Source organism: Lissotriton helveticus, chromosome 1_1 (assembly GCF_964261635.1).
Source record: "Lissotriton helveticus chromosome 1_1, aLisHel1.1, whole genome shotgun sequence".
Taxonomy (NCBI): Eukaryota; Metazoa; Chordata; class Amphibia; order Caudata; family Salamandridae; genus Lissotriton; species Lissotriton helveticus.
Window position 1 is genome coordinate 1,645,496,133 of NC_136057.1, and position 23,470 is coordinate 1,645,519,602.

Here is a 23,470-nt window from a genome sequence, read left to right on the forward strand (position 1 = left end):
CTTTGGCCGAAGTACACGCATCAACATACAGCATCAGTGATAAACGTATGAGCTTCTTACCAGAAGTAACTGAGCACCCGTCTTGTCAATTTCTGGCACAAACTTTTCTACAGGTTGAAATGCTCGTGGCATAAAGGCACATCGTGGTAAATTCACATCTGCTGGCCAATCCTCCTCTGGCGGCAATCCAATCATACTGCAGGGAAGGGGGTGGGGAGAAAGACATCAAGGTGTCATTGTCTGCTCAGATACTACTTTACAAGAGAAAATGGGACTATAGATGAAAAAGTACAGACCCTTCTGCAGTACCGCCTCACCGCTCTTACCTGCACAGGCCGCTGAGGAGTACTGGTGGACAGCAGAGTGTGCAATCATGGAGGGCGTATGCCAGGATACCAATAACGTACTACACCTTCAGCCCACCACATCCATGCTCCAGGTCCTCAGTCCTTGAGCTGGACCCATGGACCCATATTGAACACCTTGTTCAAAACTGGAGCAAGCAACATCCAGCAAAGGTCTTTAATAACAATAACTTCAGCTCCAGACCGGAATTTAATCCAAATCCCTTCTAGCCCAATCTCCCCAAAGTGGGCTCTGGGTAAACTAGACTCCATTTGGTTTTGGAACACACAATCTGTCACCAGACTAGGGCTGAGAAAGAGCTTCACAGATGCCTTTGCAAATCAGTGCATATCCAGAAAACACAGGGTGGCATGCTGATAGTAAGGCTGGCACATTGTTCCATGGGTTGTGTACCTACTTACTCCTTTGGAATGCATTGTCACTTCGATTCATCAGATTAAAAATATGGAGGAAATGATGTGCAGTATGGCCTTGCATTATTAAACATTAAGACTGCAGCTTGCGATACATTTTTTGGTCAGCAAAACCGTATAAACATGGTTTAAGGATCAGATTTGAGGATACTTCGTAACTTCACTAGAACATGGATGTCAACTGCAATTGTTTTTTGTACTTTGATAGAGAATTACTAAATGTCAAAAGTGAACGTCCCCCCTACAAAGTCTGCATACTTGTAGCTCCTGATTTTTTTGGGGTTGAAATATTTTTGGTATGGGGTGTGTAATGTGTACCTATCATTGGGGAATATTAGCTTTGTACATGACAGAAAGAATGGACAAAATGTAAACGGCAATTAAATAATAATACTAGTATAAACCAGATATACATATAAATAGTTATAAAACACCTACGTACAGACTTGTCAATGACATTTATGTAAGTAATTAATGCGGACACTACGGCAGAATTCATTTTTTCTTGGTTAAATATCGTGGTCCCTTCTCACAGAATTTAGCAGTCCCCTGAAAAATGTTGACACAATCAGCATCTCTTTTCTTGAGTTGTATTTAGATTTTCACTGCCCAAAAACTGGCAAGTGTTGGGACGCTTTTAATGTTGAGCGTGGGGAGATGGAGTGGAGAGGAAATGTGTAAACCACAAAGTGTAAAAATTCAGGAATGAAAGCGAACTGATTTCACATTCTTCTATACAAATGGATCTCCAATTACAATGCATGAAGTAAGGATAATAAATACAGGTAAACATTCACAATCTAACTCCTGAATGGAGTATTATTTACACTGCAGCTAGCAAAAACAAACTATTTGTCTGTGCATACATTTTTAATATAATGCTGCTAAGACCTGCTTCCAGAAGATGTGTTCCACTACAAATTCGTTTTTGTGGAGTTTTAAATGAATGAGATCCAGACTTCCTTTTACGCGGAAAAAAACCTAGTCGAAAATCCAACAATCAAAAAGTTACCAAAAAATAAATAGTCCCAGGGCAGTTTATTCCTGTCGGAAAAATCAAAAGATTTGGAGTGTTTTCTCACCTGGATGCTGCAGCTTTTTTTTTGCATAACTCACTGTATTGCGGCCATTTCCCTTAAACAGGATAATTATTCAGGAGAGAGAAGTAATGAAGTTGAGCAAAAAATGTCAACAGGTCTATATCAGCTGCCTCGCTGTCGCTTCAAGGGTGCCTGAGAAGCCGTGTTTGCAGAGCCGTGAGTAATGTGAACACTCTCCCGTTCTGTGGCCCGAAGGTGTGGGTGTGTGCCTTGAAGAGGGGGCCGAGGTGGGGTACATAGAGCCTTCTTTTGTTTAAGTTAAATAAACATCTATTTATATGCATATAAGTACACATTTCAATTTCATGGAATGGTTTGCCAAATATCTATTTCTATAAGAATTGTCATCGTTGAATCTTGGCTCACCCGATAAACTAATCAAGGTGATTATGGCATTTATATATGAAAGCTATCTTGCAGGGGGAAATATTGAAGAGAGTTACTACTTTGATACAATCCAATTCTTTTTTTAATGCCCATTCTGTTCCCTGGAGAATGCCTCGCGGCCTAACAGTTCTTTCTCCTCCCATCTTCATGCGCTGTTATCCTACTAGGAGGGCAGCCAATAAACACATGGTAAAATAAGTAAAAATAAATAAATAAAAAGATGAAAAGGAAATCTTCAGATGCTCGTAACACTCGGTTTGCAGCTTCTGATGTTGTACATGATGTGCTCAGTACTGCTATCCAGAGTTTGGTTTGGAGCATTACAAGTTGTTTCTTTTCAGAGTCCAAGATTGATGTGTGACGTATTACTCATGACAAGAAACCAATACAGCACAAGGACTTAGCCTCCACCTCAAGAGGCTTTGGTGTTTTCCTCCCTCATATCTGCGACCTGGCGATGTGCTCCGAAACCGCTCTGCTGCACCTCAAATAAAGTCTACGGACAGCCAAATCCTGTAGTGGGGGTTGATTCCCGACAACGTGTGCTGCATGTGGCCAGAAACTGATAAACACAAGCTACAAAATGGCGTCTGCCCAACAATGAGCCACTGAAGAAACATATGGTTAGGTGGCATAGCTTTTCATCATAATCGGTTTCCATCAACTAAAAAGTCCCCACAAAAGAGAAGGCCAGAATGCAGCTCACCAGCTGTCTAAAATCAAAATGGCAGCCACCATACCCAATGAGTAAAACCATAGGAGTATTTCTGTAATCCCTCAAAACTTGACATAAGGCCTGATTCAGTGTTACCTGCGTTAGGCTTGGCTCTCTGAATTATTATTATTTTTTTTTTTTAAGTACTTCTAAATCTCTCCACCATCCTATCCTTTTAGCAAGAACTGTGATATCGGTGGCAGCAGATACAGACACCATGATACACCGGAACAATACAGGAGCTTTTATTTACTTAACCTTACAGCGATAAGGGTCTACACAACTACAATTATCACTTGTAAATAAGAGCTTCTATGACACAGTTCTCTAAGTCGCAACACACTAAATCTACGCTAACTCGTCACAGAGAAGAGTGAGAGACACCTGCCTGTTCTCATTTTCTCCAAAGCAGGGTCGATAAGCACATACACCCTTGGCAATAAGGAAATCTATCAGGGTGTGCCTCACCTTTAGGAGACTCACAACAACTTGCATTTAGTCCAATATGTCAGATACCAAACTATAACTGTGTGCGGATAACACTTCTCTTGGAGCTTACTAATTTGACACTGGTGTCTTGACTGTTGTACTGAGTCTGAGAACCAAGAGTGGTGAGGACCCATGCAGGCTAATAGGATCATAGTCATGTTGGATGCTCTGAATGTCTCCAAAACTGTTGGAATCAACAGCATTAGGCGGATTGCATAAGCAAATATCCTGTAACAGCTTATCAACAGGGCATTTCCCAGGGACTGATGTTGGTAATGGCTTGATGTGGATGACAGGCATTTCAAGAAGATATGAAAAGATGTATTTGTGGTATACCCTAGAGATGGAAGATTGTGCCTTTCAGCCACGAGTGCAGTATTGTCTGCTCATCTAAATATGTATTTCTACTCCTTAGACATGTTCTGCAGGTTTCCAGATATTTTTGTGTGTATGACACAGTTCCTCCCTGTTTGTTGAGGCAAAACATTCCTGTTGTATTGTCAGTTAGTATCTGGATTATCGTGTTTTGCATTGGGCTCTACGCCGCTTTCAATGCTGGGAAAAAGTTTTCAGTTCATATAGTTGATGTGCATGGTTGCCTCTTGTGCGAATAACCAACCCCTTCTTATGAGGGAACTCCATGGTGCTCACCATCCTAGGAGTGATGCATCGGTTATAATGGCTTGAGGAAGGGATGCTCCTAAACATGTTGTCTGCATCCAACATCTAATTTCCCTGCTTGCCCCACTAGATCCTCAAACTTTCCTGCAGCTTGTGACCACTGGTTATTGGAACAGTCCCTGAACCGGCCTCATGTGTATTCTTGTGTTTGGAAATGAGGTGAACATAAGGTGCCATCATCCCCAATTTCATTCTTTCCACTGTGTCCGAGATCATCAATGAAACCTACAACAGAAGCAGAATGTTGTTCAATACAATCATGCACTGCATGAACCATATGCTGGTCCTATATTGTTCTTACTCCAGAGAAAATTGCTATCCACCTCTTCTTTCAGTCTCTCCCTCACAGTCAGTCTCTCTGTCAGTCAGTCAGTCTCTCTCTGTCAGTCAGTCTCTCTCTGTCAGTCAGTCTCTCTCGGTCAGTCAGTCAGTCTCTCTCGGTCAGTCTTTTATTTAAATGTTGTCTCTCTCTCAGTCAGTTTCTCTCTTTCTGTTAGTCATTCATTCTCTTTCCTTGTCAGTCAGTCTCTCTCTCTGGCAGAGTTTGTGGCTCTGAGACATTTTTCGGCTCCGAAGATTTTTTCAGTTCCGAATGTTTGTCCTTGGTATGTTTCAACATTGAGAGTTTTGGCATCGCGGCTGTCTTTGGTGTCGACGAAGGGCGTGACACATCTTTGGTCTTGTGCTTCGGTGCCGAAGGTGACTTTTCGTCACCGCAATGGGGCTGGCTCGAACCGGAGCCGGAAGGCTTGTCTTTATGTTTCATAGCCGGGCCCGAGGGCGGGGCGTCTGAGGCATGTTGCTGGTGTCGACCCAAGGACCAGGGTGTTACCGGAGCCTTAGGTTTGTGTTCGAGGTTTCGGTACTCACGGACCGCTGAGCCGGGGTGATTGTCTCCTCTTCGACGTCGGAGACGGAGATGCCTTCTTCATAACATTTTTTGCTCCGGCTGGACATTGGGATCTGCTCCGAAGATGTCTGGAATCGAGCTGCTTCCGCAAGACATTTCGTGACGTCAAGCCCGACAGTCACGGAGGGTTTTCTTCTACCTGAACGATGCACAGGCCTTGCAGTTGTTGTCTTCGTACTCTGGGGAGAGGCAGAGATTACAAACCTTGTGCAAGTCCGTGTGTGGGAACCTAGCACCCTACCCGGGGCATTTTATGAAAGGAGTCCTTTCCATTGACTGCAGGTGTGGTCAGAGCGGATAGGCCCAACAACCCGCGGCAAAGCTCGAGGTCGAGGAGTTTGTTTTTAAAGATGTGAGTCGAAAGGGAAACGCGATCAAGACAATACCGTAGAGTAGAGAGGGATTGCGCATCGAAGCGGGGTTTGAAACAGACACCGACCCGGAGCGCAGCAAATCACATCAGAACCCGATGGCGAAAAAAAAATAAATCAATCTAGAGATGGAGTTGATGTCCATGCGCACTATCGTCCTAAGTGACTCCAAAGACTTCTTCCAAGACAAAAACAAAGTGCAAACATCCGAGCCCAACACCAGATGGCGATCTATGCACAAGTATACGATCTACAGCTCATATGCCTCGAACAACTTCTTCCCAAATGAGTCCAGCCTCTTTGATTCCCTATCCGGGGGAACAGTAGCGAAAGCGCCTTGGGAGGGGGAGGCTTGGACCACCAAGCTCTCAGGGGTAGGGTGCTGGGACAATAGCAGCGGGCCATCATCCTTTTCAAGGAGCCCCTGTGTGGGGTTTGGACCAGGTACCTAAACGGACATCAGTGAGGGCGTCATTGAATGGGAGCAAGGGTTCTGACATGGAGAATCCTGCTTGCAGCACCTCCGTCAAGAGATTAGTCTTCAATGCCAAAGTGGGCAATTTAAGGCCAAGGACCTCAGCCGCCTTAAGTACCACCATTGCATAGAAAGCTCCCTCCTTCTTAGCCACAGTAGGGGGAGAAGCAGGGCAGCATCTGGATAAGTATCCAGGCTGCTGGCCTCACCCGGGTCCTCATACCAGTCCACATACTGTTCATCATAGCGCTGGTATTCTAAAGGGTCCAGCTACCCCTCCCAGTCTCCCCTGCAGGGCTCCCATTAGCGTTGGAGTTGGCATCGGGCAATGCCCCTATAGCTCCTTGACATCTCGGCGATGACAATAGTGGCATCGGATTCTGGGAAGGCCGAGATAGCTCAACCGCCGATGGTCCGAATCCAGAGATGGATCAGTGGGGCCCCATCAGAGCCTCCGGAGTGGAACCAGAAGGGGCACCCTGACTCTGCGGGGCCAGCAGGTACGTTGTCGTACCACCCAAAAATGCTCTGATCTGGGAGGCAGGGCTCCCATCAGCGTTGGAGTCGGCATCAGGCATTGCCCCTATAGCTCCTTGTCAACTCGGCTCTGACAATAGTGGCACAGGGAGCATCTGCTTCTGGGAAGGCAGAGATAGCTCAACCGTCGACGGTCTGAATCCAGAGATGGATCAGTGGGGCCTCATCGGAGCATCCGGAGTGAAACCAGAAAGGGGCCCCCCTGACCCTGCGTGGCCAGCAGGTGCGTTGTCGGACCACCCAAAAATGAGGCGCAAGGCCTAATAGAATGCTCTTAAGTGGGCGGGGGCCGCACCAGCCTTCCAAAACTCGGGAAGGCACAGAGTCAGCCCAGGTGCCCGTTTTGGAGAACAAAGCCTAGAGCACCAAGGCTCCCTCGTCTCCTCAGCGGACAGAACAGTAGTAGGAGAAAGCTTCACTTCTTACTCTTCTTCCTATGCTTCTTACCTGAATGTTCCAATGACTTTGAACGGGACGAAGATGACTCCGGGCTCCGCAAATGATCCCGGGACCTTTCCCTTGACCGGAATCTCGACTTCCATGGAGTCATATGTCGGGTCGCTAGCAGCTTCAGGGACCACTCCCTCAAAGCCTTCAGAGCCATGTCCTGGCAATTGGAGCACACCTTGGTGTCATGGTTGCGCTCTAAACATCAAAGGCACACGAGGTGTGGGTCCATCACAGACATCAGCCTGTGACAGGCGCCACAGGGCTTAAAACCCAACTTGCGCAAACACATCTCGACAAACCAGGAGGTAAACCTAAAAAAAAGTCAACTAAATGTAAAAAAAAAAGACCTGTCAAAAAGTGAAAGGGGGTGGCTATCATCTGGATCAGCGCTGGCTGGCATGAAAAGAAAATAACTGATGTTGCGATCAGCGCCACCTATGGGCACACAGGGGTAAATGCATTTTTAATTACATGTTCCAAAATCTTTGCCTACTCCTTTCCTCTGATCCCTCTTCTCCCAAATGTCCTCAGGAAGATGAAGCCCGAACCCATCAAGATAATACTCATAGCCCCAACCTAGCGCACCAGCATTGGTTCACGGAACTTCTCATCCTCTCACAGGAGCATCACATTCAACTCAAGCCGATCCCATCTCTACTCATGATGAGCCAGGGACAAGTACTGTACACAGTCCCCAAGTCTCTTCTGTTATCAGCATGACTCCTGAGTTCAACGAATTTGGACATCTGAACATTCCATCCGATTGCAGGGACATAATAGCAGAGCAAGGGACCACAGCACTAACAAGACATATATCGCCTAAAGTATTAAAGGTTTTGCATTCGGTGCCACAGAGCTAATGTACATCCCATCTCCTCTTCACCAGAAGAGATGTTACCTTACCTTCTACACCTTGCTCGACAAGGCAGTCGCCTCAGACACACACAATGGCAAAGAGGTTACCCAGCCACAGGGACTGTAAAACCTGACCCGGCCACAATCTCATTGGAGCGCCAAGCGGTTCTGGCGTCACTGGCCAGAGACCAGCCAAATAAGGACAATGCATGATCCCACTGGGCATAGCATCTGTTGGTAACTGAGGAGCTGGCCTGGCGGGGTTGGGGGAAACTGGGGCCACAATATGCACCCTCTACTCCCATTGGCTGGGAACCTGTGGACTTGTTCTACCTCAGACTTGACCTTGTTAGTTCTATGTTTTCGCATTTAGTTAGTTTTGTTTCTGTGGGGGAGCAGTACTCCGCTTTGATGTTGGAGGGAGAAAATGTAGATATACTCTTGCAGGCCTCGAGAGAGGGGGGAAGCAGGCGGGGAACCTCAGTCTCCACAACAGATGAGAACAGCAGAGCACTGCCCTTCTAGATAGAAGACATGAATTGCCAACCAGGTTAAGGTCCTTCCACTGAACATGAAGGGCCTCAACAATCTAATCAAACGCCGAGCAATACTGTCTTATCTCGAACACTCTGGGGCCGACATATGCTTACTCCGGGAGAACCTCCTTCTGGCTAGGGATTGGCATAGAATTTGTTCCAGTTTCTTCCCTCATCAGTTTTTTTCTTCCACATCCACCAAAACTGCGGGGGTAGCTATACTAAAAGCCAAGTCTTTCAGAGGCAGGGTAGGTCCCAGGGGGGCGGAATTGAAGGGTAAACAGTGTTTATAGGAGACCTATCTTTTGTGCTGGGTTCCATATACACTCCCAATACAGGACAAGAACAATTCATCCACTCAGCGGTGTAGAAGGTAATGGCGTCTCAGGAACAGCGGATACTCCTTGGTGCGGATCTCAAGCTGGTATTGGATATTGATAAAGATTGAACTGCACATCGATACGGCCAAATGGGGGCTCTGTCCAAGGGAGAGGTCAAGTGGCTTAGAGAGATCGGGTTGCTTCATCTTTGGAGGAAATTCCATCCGCACGTACTTGAGTATACCCGTTTCTCTCATGCACACAAAATTAATGCACAACTCAACTATTTTTTATGGACCAGGGACTGACAATCTCACGGTGGCCACCGACATAGAGCCGGCGGCTTTGGCGGATCATGATGCAGTTACCCTTACTATGGATTTCCCTCCGATGGAGAGATCCACTAGAACATGACGGCTTCGGGAGACCCTGGTACAATTGCCTGAGGTCATATTACACGTTGCAAGAGAAATACAAACAATCCTAAACTTCAATGACACCTCGGAGACCTCCATTCCTCCAGACACTCTGGGAGGCCCTAAAGGCCGTAGCGAGGGGCAAGCTCATAGCTATTTCGGCAGCAGATAACAAGGCCCCCCGAAAAAAGGAAGGTCAGTAGATAAGCCGGGTCAAAGAGCTACACAGTTGAACTGGGGCTTAGAGAGTATGGCACCAACTACACGCTGTGTGCATGAAACTTGTAGGATTAGATTTAAAAAGGGCTGAATACGCTGCCCTCCGGCTAAAATATTTCTTTGACATATAGGGGGATAAATCTGGACATCTATTAGCTAACACGCCAACCGCCCAATGGCAGCAAGCAGGAGTCAATTCCCTGCAGAGGGTAAGGAAGTGCTAGATGATAAATCTATTGCCTCAACATTGAGATTTTGATGCAGACTTTTACTCAGGACAAGACCTAGGGCCACAATGCACCGCTTCATATGTGCAATTAGTGAATACGACCAGACTCACTCTACTACAGGCTGCTTCACTAGACTCCACTATTAAATTGGAAGAGGTAATTTAGGCGATAAACCATCAGAAGCCTTTAAAATCCCCAGGGGCCTGATGAATTTTTGGCTACCTTTTACAAAACCTTTTACCAGCTCTTAGCCCCTATTCTATTCTCACTAGGTTGCTCAACTCATTCTCAGGCCTGGGATCCATCCAGTCTTCCAACCTGACGGCATCCATCGTGATCATTCTGAAACCTGTAAAGGAAAGACAGCACTGCAGCTCTTAGCAACCAATATCTCTTTTGAAAGTGGATTTTAAGCTCTTTACAGGCATACTTGCGGCAAGGCTGGGTCGCCAGATGCTGTGTATTATCGACCCAGACCAGGCTGATACACCAATTCAATGTGATAATACAAATTCATACTGCACTTAATAGATAAAGCTAATTATTCAGACGATAAGACCCTGCTGCTTACGGTTGACGCCCTGAAGGCATTTGATTGCATGCACTGGCAGTACCTGGAAGAGACTATTTCCCGATTTGGATTTGGCAATAGTTTTCGAGCTGTATAGCTCACCTACAGCAACAGTAAGGTTCAATGGCGTAACATCATCGTCCTTCCCCAGCAACAGAGGCACCAGGTAGGGGTGTCCCTTGTTGTTCCTGTTTGCCCTTTACATGGAGCCCATGGCTCAGCGGATTAGAGACAACCCTAAAATTACTGGAATTATCTTTTTGGGGGTGGGCGGGGAGGGTGGTGGAGAATTACACTATTAGTCGATGACGTCTTAGTTTCCCTGGTTAACCCCAGCACTGCTCTCCCTGCCTTTTAAGATGAATTGTTCACTTTTATCTCTGCATCGGGATTCCGAGTCAATGTCAATAATTCAGAGGCCTCACCCTATCAATACCCTGTACTTACTTGGCCCGCCTTAAGACCCAATTTCCTATACAGTGGGCCCACACATCAATTTCGTACCTGGGGATCCAACTCACCCCCACAATTCGCCAAACCGCTACCCTAAACTTCAATTCCTTACTTCGCCGGATCAGGGAGACTTAAATATCTGGGAACGCCACCGCCTCTCTTGGCTTGGGCGAGTCGCTGCTCTCAAAATGATTGTTTTAAAAAGAGTTCTGTACCACCTCCAGACGATACCAGTCACGCTCGAATGGGATGAACTCTCTGCTACACCTCAAATGCGCAGGGAGTCGAGTTACCTACCTCCGGACGGAGGGGTTTGAGGGTGTCCAGTCTTCACTACTATTTTCACTACTATTTTCAATCGGCACAGCTGCGCTACCTACTGGGGTTGAGCAGAGACCAATTGTAAAGACACTGGTTGTTCCAAGACAGGGCGATAGCAGGACTTCCCTTGTGGAAGTTACCCTTCCTCAAGAAAGCTCGTTAGCCAAAGAGTTTGCAAGTGTCCCCCATTACTAAAACGATCATGGAGGATTGGGATCAGGTAGCGACTGGATGGGTCCTCACTTCATTCCCCTACCCCGAAACACCCTTATTCGACATTGCTGATTTATCCCCGGGGTTGCAGCAAGGGGCATTCGAAGTCTGGCGACAGACCCAATGCAGCGCTGCAGGCCACTTCTTTGATATAGAAGGGATAATCCCATTTCCCCAATTGCAACAACAATATAACTTGCAAGGTACCAAAAGAATGCATTATTTACAGCTAAGACACTGGCTCTTATACTCTTCTAATCTCCCTGCGGTGGGCAGAGAGTTAACACCTAATGAAAAATGGTTGGTGACCAAAGTACCGATAAAAGGTTCATTTCCAAGTTGTATGCCTTTCCACGCCAGCCTACCTAATCACTGAGCATCCCCAGCCAGAGAAGGTGTGAGAGGGAGCTGGGGAGAATGTTAACCCCAAAGAAATGAGGAGAGATCAATTACAGCGTGAGGCACACAACTTGTAACATGGCAAGTATAGAGACCGTCACCCGCAGCCACTTACTGGGGCAATCTAGAGCAAAGCCCAAACTGCTGGGCACCTTGCTTCATTTGTTGTGGGACTGCCCCCGATTAACAGACAATTGTACTAAACTCCTAGACAACACAGATCTACATTTCGACGCACAAATACCCAAATTCTCCACATAAATACCCAAATTCTGATGAAGAGAGTGATTCTACAGATGATTCTGATTCCGAAATAGAAGGTGAAAGGAATCCAGATTCTGAAGATCGACAGAGAGGTCGACATCTGGAAGATCTGCAAGTGAATAAAGACTTGAATAAAGAAGATTTGGGAATCATTGAAATAGACTCTGAAAGTGATGAAGATCTGATTAAAAGAAATTCAGCAGAAGAGTCTGTCAAGAAAGTGAATGGAGTAGAGAATATTGAAAATTTTGAAGACAGAGAAGCTGAATCAATTGAAATTTCTGACCAGGAGAATATCGAAAAGCAGAGGATAAGCTCTGGAAGAAGGAACAAGAAATCAGAAACTGGGAAGTTGAAGGTAATTGAAGAAGAGGAGGAGAACGAATTGCCAAGTACCAGTGATGGAAGACAGAGTAAAGTTCCTAACGGAGTGAAATTGCTGAGTAGAAAAAGTCCTGTGTCAAGGATCGAAATTTCTGACAGTGATTCTGGAGAAAGTGATGTGAATGATGAAGATGGAAAGGTAAAGAAAATATCTTGGAAGTCAGAAACAAATGTTTCAGAACCAAAAAGAAAGATTTTGAGAAAAAGTGATTTGTGGCCAAGTGGAAGTGGAAAATTGAGAGTCAGGATAATTAAAAATTCTAAGGAGCAGGTGGATGAAATCACTAGTCAAAAAGAGCCTGAAAAGAAAGCTGAAAAAGGGAGGAAAATAGGAGCAGTGTCTAGAAAATCTAAGAGAGTTGTGAAGCCAAATCAGAAATATAGGTCTCCTGAATGGACTTATCTGATAATTCCTCCTGTTATTGAGATTAATAGTAGCAGTCAGGAAGATGAAATTGAAGAAATTAGTGACAATGATTGAAGTACTGATTCATTAAATTGGGTTTTTTCTTTTTATTATTTGGCAAAAGGCCGAAGAAATTATGTTAGGTGACACAAGGTCGAAGAAAACTTGTTTAGCTGTGTAATTGTTTGTGACATAAGGTCGAAGATACATTGTTAGGGTTAAGTTTAAAAAAAAAAAAAAAAAAATCTTTTAAAAGGGGGGTGTACATTTTTACATTTTAGAAATTAATATTTTAAAATAATTTTTGTTTCTTTTTATCTTCTACGACAAAGTTTGAAAAAAAAAATGCCTTACGTTATGGAACAGAGTACTTCGAAATGTTCTATATTCAAGAGATGCTGTAAGATGACTCTGGTGTGTGTGTTCGTGTTAATTCTGCTCTGGTTAGTTTTAGCTGTTGTTATTCCTTTTGAAATCAACAAAAATTTACACAGTCAATATGACAAGCAAAGCTTCAAATAGTCAAAACAAACATAGTGCAACAAGCAAAGTTATTGATCACAACCCTGAAATTCATCAGGACAAATCTATTAGTGATTTTTCAAGCAATACATTCGCAAGGCTTTTAGGAGAATATGTTAAAGTAATGGACGCTAAAGACTGCTATGTTTGTGTAAAGTTACCTGCTTCTGTTTCTGAGGGAGTAACATATAATATGCTTCCTCTTACATATGGGATAACATGTAGTGTGTTAGCTAGTTTGTTCTATCAGACTGGACGTTTAGAATACTATTATTCAAATTTTGATGAAATTTTTGCGAACTTAAAAATTGAGAGTGTTTTGAATAAACATAAGAAAGCCAAACAGATGAGGGAATTTTTCTTAGTAACTAACGAACTCACATATGAGTATGCTTATAAGAATAATCTAACTTGTAAACTAAGTACTGAAGGAAAGAATTTCCTGAACCTAGTTGAGGAGAGGAGAGCAATTTATAAAAGGAACGAATTAGTCAAGCAGACTAAGGGGTCGATTAGGATGGCGGTTTTTCCGCATCCTCCGGGCCGGCGGAAGTGTCCGCCGGCCTGGAGGATGCGGAAAAACCGCGGCGGAGACTCCAAAGACCCACCGCCAAATTAGGATGGCTGGTGGGTCTGATAATCTGTCCGCCGCTTTTCCGCCGCGGTCGGAAGGCGACCGCGGCGGAAAAGCACTAACATGTCTGGCGATGTCTATCAGACACCGCCAGGCATATTAGGATGTCTGAAAATATATGCTTTTCCGCGGCGACTTTACCGCCGTGGAAAAGCATACGGACCTTCACTTCGGGGGCCCGTTGCGGGCCCCCTGGGTGAAGGTGGGGTGGGGGGTGCACATGGGGGGTACCTATGGTACCCCCCTGCATTTGCGTGCACAATGCAGCAGGCACCGCGCGGTGCCTGCCGCTTTGTGCACGCAAATGCTGTGCATGGATTTTTTACATTGCGGCGGATGCAGCTTGAAGCTGCACCCGCCGCAATGTTAGAGATGGAGGATGTGACCGCCACACTGGCGGTCACATCCTAATTTGATCGGAGGGAACGCCGCAGCCCATGCGGACGTTCCCTCCTCCTCAGGGGTCGCGGACGGACTCAAGTCCGTCCGCGATCCTAATCGACCCCTAAATCTAGATTCTGGCAAAAAGAAGATGAGAAGCTTAATGGCAAAACTTTTGATAATGTTGCAATTCACATAGATAAACCAGTTAGTGGTAAGCTTTGTATTAGAAGAGATAATACACTTTTTGATAATTATTTCGTGGGTGCTAGTAATTGTGAAGACACTTATCAGATTATGGGAGGTTGGGGATTCAAAGGTGGCAAGGATCCAATTTTTCCTGGGATCTATTTTATTTGTGGTGACAAGGCTTATTATAATCTCCCAGATCACTGGTATGGGACTTGTTTTGTTGGAATTGTTTTTCCAAAGATATTTCATGTTGACAGAAATACAGAAGGACTGTTCAAAATTAATAATCATGTAAATAGATATAAAAGAGAAAGTTTCACAGAAATTTTAGGAGATATTTTTGAAGCAGTAATACCCATAGTAGGTATAACCTTGAATGCAGGGAAAATTAGAAAATTATCCACTATTGTTGATAGATTGTCCACTGATACAGCAGATGGTTTCCAATTAGTGAATGTTGAAGTCTTTGCGATAAGAACTATGGAGATGCAGGATCGCCTTGCTTTAGATATACTTCTAGCAAAAGAGGGAGGAGTTTGTGGCATTTTACATGTACAACATTGTTGTACCTACATACCTGACGAAAGTAAGAATATTGATATGTACATTAAGAATATTACAGAAATGCATTCAGAGATAGTTCCATTAGAAGAGGAAGATTTCTAAGAGCGACTTTCAAAAAGGTTTCAAGCTATAAAAACCTGGTTTCAAGAAATAGGTGGTTCAGTTCTTGGCAAGATTTTAACACCTTTGATTGTGATCATATTTATAATAGTTCTAACAAAAATTGGTTGTTTATTACACAAGAGAAAGAAACAAATGAAAGAAAAGAAGAGAATTTATAAATTAAAAAAGGAAGAAGAAAATGAAATAGAATTACAAGAATTACATAGGGCTCGATATGATAATTGCAGAGATTTTGCAGAAACGAATTTTTAGAATACTAACTCAAGTGAATTTGAATCATTTTCTATTTAGTTTAAATTTTCTAAAATTTGGGTGTGGTGTGGTGATTTGTTAATCACCAGATGAGGGAGTTGATGGAGCGAGATAGAGAATAACTTTTTATTCCAACTCGTGAAGTCATACTTCCATAAAATAAAATAATCTTATTAATGATTTGTGATGTATTCGTACTAAATCAACTTAGATTAAACTTTTACACGTGGGAAAACTAACACATGTGCTCATAAATGTGCATTACTGTTGCATCTTTTTGTTCGTGCAAAAATAATAAATTAATTTTGTCGTTTTGTCATGTCATAACTAACTGCAGCTGAATTTTAAAAGTGGCATGTGCTTATTTTGCCCTCCTTGTCTATGTGATGTCATTCTACTCTCTATAGGTGCATAAGGATTTCGTGGAATAATGAAGACTGGTAGATATAAAATGCTGCTTTATGCTAGGTAACATTAGACTAATGGGTGGGTTAAATAATTAGCAAACAAAGGGTGGAAACAGAATGAATAATATTTCTTTCATTAATTATTTTCTTGTGTTTGTTTATACATTAGAGAAATTAAGTTGACTGCTTTGGGCCTAGTTCACTCGAGTTGACTAAAAAGATGAATTTATTTTCTGAACGAAGCCTGAGATGTCCTTTCTAAAGTTTTCCATCGAAGTAACATTTGTTGAACTGCGATGAGGCTCTGACATTATTCTGGTCGGACGTGGCCAAGGTCAGGAACCGGCAGAAGGAACATTTGATAACTTGGCATCCGAGGAAGTGAAATGAAACCAGTGAAAAACTATGGCAAAATTGTTGCAAGCAAAGGAAGCCTCGGAGCACGTACAGTAGAGACAATGGAGTCTAAGAAAGTGACGGAACTGATGTTTTGAAATTATGGGGTGACATGTCACTTGTCACTCATGAGCCAATGGGACATCGACTTTTGCAGAAAGTTTTACTTTTACTTAGATTAGCTTAGCGCAGAAAGGTATAAAGACCCATGCCCCGTGGATGGGTCATGCTGCTGCTTTCTAACCTTTGGGTGAGGGTGTCGTGCTGTCGGACTTTACTTGGAGCACGTAAGATACTCTAAAGACTTTATTTCATTTCCATTTATTTTAGCTAATTTAGGGACTTCGGTTTTGAGAAAATGCTAAACTTATAATTCTTTGCAAATAAACAAATCTATATGATGCTTTTGAATATGCTTACAATGATTCTAATAAAAATGCATAAATAAAATCATATACTTATAATTCAAATAAATAGCTAATAAAATCTTACTTTTGAAAACAAGCTGGTCTTGTCATTTCGGGAGTGCAGGTTATCATTAGCTAGATGCCATCGCCATGGTGGCCAATTAAATAGTTAGGTTTTGTTTGAGTAATGTTCTTATTTTCCGCGGATGAATATAAATGTATATAAGTAGTATATAAAGTTTAATTAGGCCACATGATTCAGTTGGTCAAAATATGTCAGGTTTTATTAATGGGTCCATGTTTTTAAGTAGTGATTTTTAGTGTGAGTGGTGAAGTTAGGTAGCGTAGTTTATGACATATTTCCTATAGACCGCTGGATCACCTCCTACATGATTTTGGGTCTTCCCAATCTCCAACTGTCCCGCTCAAATCCTGTAAGGGGAGGCAAATGGGACTAGCACTGTGGGCGGCACTCCAGAACCTTTTTGCCCATTGGGGTTCCGGACACATACCCACCTATCAGGGGTGGCCTCATAGAATATGGTATATCTTAGGGATGGAGAGGATTGCTTCCTCCCTAGCCGCTTGCAGAGTTTCATTTGGGGAGATATGGTGCCCATTTTTCACACTCCTATCCACAGAATTTTGAGAGCTCACTTGTCCCAAATATCTGCGCATTCTCAGATTACCCCCCCTGGCAATGAGAGACATTTAAACACCTAATGCTTAACTCCATGTGCTGCCAACACACTTTGTCCTTGGTTAGTGAGTACTGGAGGGGGTGGTGGTGGGGGGGCGGGTTGGGTATATGTTAGGGGGATTGTTTACCGTTACTGATTTTAATATTCGAAACAAGTTCACATACACAGCGCTGCAACGCTCCTTTTCTGGTCTTCCTGCTACGCACAAGTGAGTACAAAGTTTTAAACCATAAGTATTTGAGGTCAGTATGTGCAGCCTTGTTGTTCCCCACTTGAGGTAAAGCATTGTGGTTTTGTCTGTATTTGAACCATTCTTCCCCTCGGCTTGTCTGGAAGGCCTTTAGGGCCAAAAGGACGGTCTTCAGATGCAACACAGATATGTCTTTTACCGCTCCTTCGGCGCTCCATAAGACCCCAATGTTAAATTTTCCTATGTGCGTGCACCACCCTGTTTGGGATGGGTTTGTTTTGACGGTTACTGAGGGAATTGGTTGTTAGAAACTTCTGTCCACTGTGATGTTCTTTGTGTTTCACTACTCCCTTTGCACCTTTTCTGTGACAACCACCAGAACCTTCCAACTCCAGGTTTCCTTTAACCATTGACATCGTAGCCATTCCATGAAATGTCCTCAAGTGTTATCTGCCATGGTGTATTTGGGTTAACTAAGGAGCATGATGGCATTTTTTTGTACCGTGTGTCCTTACTGTCAGAGGCTGTGCCTTCTGGTAAAAGTGAGATTGCTCTCTCAGTGCCAGAATTCTCTTGGTAACTGAGAGTGCCTTTACCTTCCTGGAAGTTAGCCTTGATCCCAAAGAGATTTTCTTTTTCTAGGATACTGGGAATGATTTCTTCAGGTTCAGGGGAAAACCCCAATCTGTGCAGTGTATCTGTGATTGTGTTTATGTTCTCATGGCACTGCCTGAACGATTTTGGCTTTACCAGCCAATCCTCTAGGTAAGGTTGTACATAGATCCCCTGCCTCCTCAATAAGACTGACTGTTGTCAAACTTTCCTCAAGAGTCCTGGTCCGCTGACGTACCTAGCTTTTATGTCGCCGTCCTGCATGTTTGACAACTGAGTTGGTCCTCCATTGCTCCCTAGTGGGCAAATATTTACCTTTACAGGTGCAATCCTTCGGGCCCCTAAATATAGGAATGAATGTATGTGTGCATAAGTGTATTCAGGTTAGTAACATCACAAATAGTGAATCACAACTGGATTCTAACTGCATGGCTACGCATCTCCTTGGTCTGGACGACGGCCAACTGACCTTTTACCGGACAGGTATACCCCAGGTAATTTTATTTTTCTTATCAGATCGCTAGCAATATCTAGAGCACCCTAAAGCAGGCGGAGGCCATCCAGATGTACCATCATTTTGGATGAGAGACTTGATGACGAAACAGATCACAAAACATGGATGAGAATCCCTATAAAACTAAGTGATTTAATTTTGGAGCACACTGGGACAGAATAGGGTTATCTCTTTATCCCTCTGAAAATCAGAGCTCCTCATTTGCTAAGTTTCATTGATTATTATCTGGGAGAAAATCTTCCCTTCAAACTCTCCCATTCCTACGTATTGCTTAGTTTTGTTGTGTGCCATATGCTTACGAATAGGAGTGTTTGTTTAACATCAAATGCGTGTACATCAATTCAACGGTGTGGTTGACATTAAATGGTAAGACCAACTTTCGGACAAATCTCACATTTGTCTGTAGTAAAACCACTCTTTATGATCCTTGGAAATACCAGTCCGCTACTGATTAAGGCTGCAACTGACTGACCCTATTTAAGGATGCAATTGCCACTAAAAAGACTGCTTTCTGTGTACGGTACTTCTCTGCATATCAGTGTAAAGACTTAAAATGGTGACCCGTGAAATGCATAAAGACAATGTTTAAATCCCACACAGTAGCTTGATACTAGAAAGAAAAATTTTAAGTTCTTCCATACACACTTTAAAAAACTTTAAAAAGTGATAAGCTCCAACTGTTTTGAAGGTAAGCTGCAACAGAGCCAAATGTACCATTATGGACGCACAAGCGAAGCCCGAGCGTTGTCACGTTGATACGTATTTAATATGTTTTGAACAGATGCCTGAATATGGTCGTCATGTTAATAAATACAGCAGTTAACCAATTGTTTCCACTGTGCAATGTAACAGGCTCTGCTGGTTTGAATGTGCACTATGCATGTGTTAAGCAGTACCATGCGAGAAGACCACAAGTGCAAAAATCACTAGATTCCGAAATATGGATTTTATTGAGGCTGACTGGCAGTTTGTGACGTGAATGCAGTGATATTTTCAATATTCCACTTTTGGTGTGGTTAATTACTGTAAATTACACAAAATAACAAGTCAAAATTAAGTGGTTTGTGTGAAAAAGTGCACACTTACTGCTTGCAAATCAGTCAAGATGTTAATTAGAATCAAATACGGCTGATTATCAGATGAGCCAGCAGCTATTTAGGAAATCTGAAACTAGATCAATTTGGTCTGGAGGACTGAGGTTCATAATAATATATTATGCCTAGGTGAAGAGATATTTGTGACAGGCTTTGAGAATGAATTGTTGCTGCTTCTCAGTCTGCAAAGGATCATAAAGCCAAGTCAATCATTCACCAGCAATACTTGTGTATAAATGAGCACAATTCAAGACATTTGCCAATCTATCATGAAGTGGTCGTTCCAGGTAAATCCACCCCACAGGGATGCTCTCAGAGGTCTTCAAGAAACCAAAAGCTGCACCCAGAGATCTGGGAACCTTTCTCACTGTGGTACACCAAGGTCACGATTCGGTCTAGAAAAAGACAGACCACGTTCATATTTTGTGGAAGGGTAGCCAGGAGAAAATCCGCCCTCTCTAAATGAGCACTGCTCCATTGCTTACATTTGCAAAATAGCACCAAAAATAAACCACAAAACTTCGAGAACAACGTTCTCTTAACCCCTTCCGCGCTCATGACGAGCTCAGCTCGTCATGAGTGACGACGCTCGTACGCTCATGACGAGCTGAGCTCGTCATGTAACGCGTTTTTTTTAATAACGCAGCGCACAGCGGGAAAACCGCTAGTGCGCATGCGGTTAAAAGACAAGACCAAGTGGGGTAGCTCTGTTCTAATGCACAGTATGTATGGCGAAAAAAGAAACTCTGTATCACTATAAGAATCGTGGGTACCAGCTATCAAGCATCATGGTGGAGAGGTGAAACGGGCCTGCTTTTCAGCCGCAGGACCTGGACGCCTTACAAACATTGACTTCTTCCGCACATTCTAGATGAAAACATAAGATTATCTATCCAACTGCTAAGGCTTAGCTGAAAGTAGTCCATGCACCAGTGCAATGATCAAATACATGTGGATAAAATACATTAATGAATGGTTGCTAAAGATTTTGCAACGGTCAAGTAAAAGTCCAGGCCTCGCCCTTGTAAGATGGCACAGTAGGACCTAAGCAGCGCATTTATGAATACATCACCAAGATACTGCAGTTTTGTATGGAAAAGTGTGTTAGACCATGTTAACTTTGTGTTCACTATTTATTACACGAGGTTAGCCGTATCTACTTCTAGAAATTAGGGAGGTATGACACGTGAAACCACAGACTCAAGAGAGTGTACTCTCACTGCAAGTGCATGGTAATTTCCAAATGAACGATTGGTGAACCCCACTGTGCACTTACTACACTGTAACATTTTCCAAACATTATTCAGAGTGACTTACTCAAAAATCTTGCCCAACTGGTCCACCTCGGAGTTCCCGCAGAATAGAGGTCTGAAAAGGCGAAGGGAAAAATCACTTTAGATAATCAATACATTAAGCTCGTTCCACAAACCTCCAAAAACTGATTCACATCAAAATACAAAAATACACTAAAGCCGCAATTGAGGAATAGGATCCATCAATTGCGCCTTGAATGTAAATGCGCATGTAGGTGCCTGGCAGTTTCCCTAGTACAGTCATCATCTCATGGTAGTTCCCCCCCAAACATTTGTATGGTTAACAGCAGACCACATTTCCAACATCCAATATCTGGTGGGAATTATTTATTCAGAGGCGGTATAAGAAATAAGCAAAATGAGGATACACAATAAAACAAATGCATTTTTTAGGGAATACAACGAGTAGTGGAGGAGGACTTAGTGGGTTTATGTGTTAAAGATGGACCAGGTTACTCAATGCATTTGCTTCGGAATGGGCTTGGCACATGGCCTGTCTATCTCCTTGATGTGCTTGGCTCAGCACAAAAATGAGGCTTAAACAGTTGAGGATTTGACTGCGTATGGTAATGCGGCCTGGCCCAGTGTCACCAGGTGGAGCACAGCAGATAGTATGCTACAGTGGTTTGTTTTTACCCCTACATCCTCTTAGTTTCCTGCTTATCAAGTACACCAGTTACCATGCAACAAGTAGCCAAGGAGGTTGAAGGCGTGTGGAGGCTGGTAGGGGATCGAGGCCCCAATCAAAACAACTCCAACCTAAGGTTAAAGAACAGCCCTGTAAAACTGCATCAGATTCACAGGAGGTGCCCAGAGCTATGTTTACTTTACACATGAGAAAAGGCTCACGTGGTTGCCTTGCCGGCAACCTCGAGCAAGAAATCAACTCTCAAAACCCACAGGTGTTTCTAAAGCATTAATTGCATGCATGGCTAAGCTTAAAAGGAGTGCAGAAAGGTGTAGCAGCCAGCACACCGGCATGGAGGCAACAAGTGACGTTTCATGAATTAAGGCCGTTGTTTTTAACAAAATGAGTCCCTTTTAAGTAATGTTGACGTATCCACTAAAGAGCAATCATTATCGAACATAATAAACACATCTCTGTGAAGTCAGCTAAAGCAATACATACTTATATGTGCAGAAAATGCTTGTAAAAATATCTGTTTTTAATCTTCAACCATAAAATCTCCTTTAAAAAAATGTTCAGGCACCAAAACAGCCGAAATGTTATGCTTTCCCAAATCAGCTGGAGCTCGAAAACTGGGTAACACTGAAACAAAATAAAAATATCTGAAACGGCTAGTGATATGTGACTTAAAATACCCCCGTGCACTCTGCTTAAGCACCAAATGATTTAAAAATGAATAACTATCTCTCCTGCCTGACACCTATTTGGTATCTTAAAAAAAACAAACGTTCATTTCAAAGACCCAGAATAAACAATCCTTTACGGACATCAATCATGCAAACGCAGAATGAGTTATTAAAAGAGGAATGTGTCCTATGAGGAAGTACCAAGAGCCCCCCTGATCTAGGTTCACTAGGTCAATTAAGCAAAATCACTGAAGTCAAGCTGGACTCCCTGGTATCGTTCTGCAGGGTGCACTACTTTTGAATTTGTTTAGAACTTCCAATAACAAGGCAAAATAAAGTTCTCTCTCCCAGGGAACCGCAAAGGTTTTGTCCATCATAAAGCAGACACTGAGTTGTCTGAGAGTCAAAGATATCTATTGAAGGGCAACCTCGTCTGAGGCATATCACTTTAAACATGTTTATGTGTTGAGATGCCTCACTCGCAATAAGCATTACGTAATCTGCTGTACATGTACCGCCATGTTTTGCGCTCCTTGGACGTGCATACCAGAGACCACCACAATTCGGTGCCAAGGTTTACACTACCACAGTTCGATGATAAGCTGGTCCTTGTTAAAGTACAATCTTGAGAAAGTGTTACGTACATGTACACAGACACTTTCCTTAAATGGCCTGAAGTTAGGCCTTGCCAATGACCAAGGGAACCAGCAAAATGCATGATGCAAGGAGACCTTGCTTCATTGACTGAGAATCCCACAGAGGGCAACAGGGAGACTTGTATGAAGATGGTCCAGAACTGACCGCAGTGATATTACTTTAATCAGCCAAATCTCAAGATAAGGAATATGGTTTCCCTGACCCGCAAAGGTGGGTCACAGCCACCACTTTTGTAAACACCCAAGGGGGCAACATGAGGCCAAACTGCAGGGCAGCAAACCGGAAGTGCTTCTATTCTACTGGGAACCAAAGAACAGTCGGTGGGACAGCAGGATGGTACCTGAAAGCATGCTTCCTGCCAGTCCAGGGCAGAGGATCAGGGCCATAGTCCAAAGGAAAGTGTTCCATAACCAAAGATCTTGAATCGGTCTGAGCCAACAAAGTTTCTTTGGTAACAAGTAGAAGGAATGGCATCCTGTGCCCTTCTCGGGGACTTTCCAGGACCCTTTGCTTAACAGTGACTGTATTTCCTGTGCAAGCATTAAAGACATGCTGGTCTGAAGTCTGAGTAAAATTCGAAGGACATGAGCATGTGTGGGGGACGAGGTACAATAGGACTGGGTGCTCATAACTATAGTGAACAACTTGCAGAACCCTTTGTTTCGAGGTAACTGCAAACCAGACAGGCAGAAAAAAAGTATACTGTGATTAGCTGC

The 23,470-nt window shown here is 43.4% G+C and overlaps 1 protein-coding gene across 2 annotated transcripts in view; it reads right to left on the reverse strand.

Annotated features, from left to right (window-relative positions):
- The window catches only part of CDK4 (cyclin dependent kinase 4), a 304,146-nt gene that overhangs the window by 12,344 nt on the left and 268,332 nt on the right, over nucleotides 1-23,470 (reverse strand). For both annotated transcript variants that reach the window (XM_078688767.1, XM_078688760.1), the window contains exons 6-7: nucleotides 20,788-20,838; nucleotides 61-196 (exon numbers count right to left, since the gene is read on the reverse strand). In XM_078688767.1, coding sequence (XP_078544893.1) covers nucleotides 61-196; nucleotides 20,788-20,838 — 187 coding nt within the window. The remainder of the gene's footprint in view (nucleotides 1-60; nucleotides 197-20,787; nucleotides 20,839-23,470) is intronic.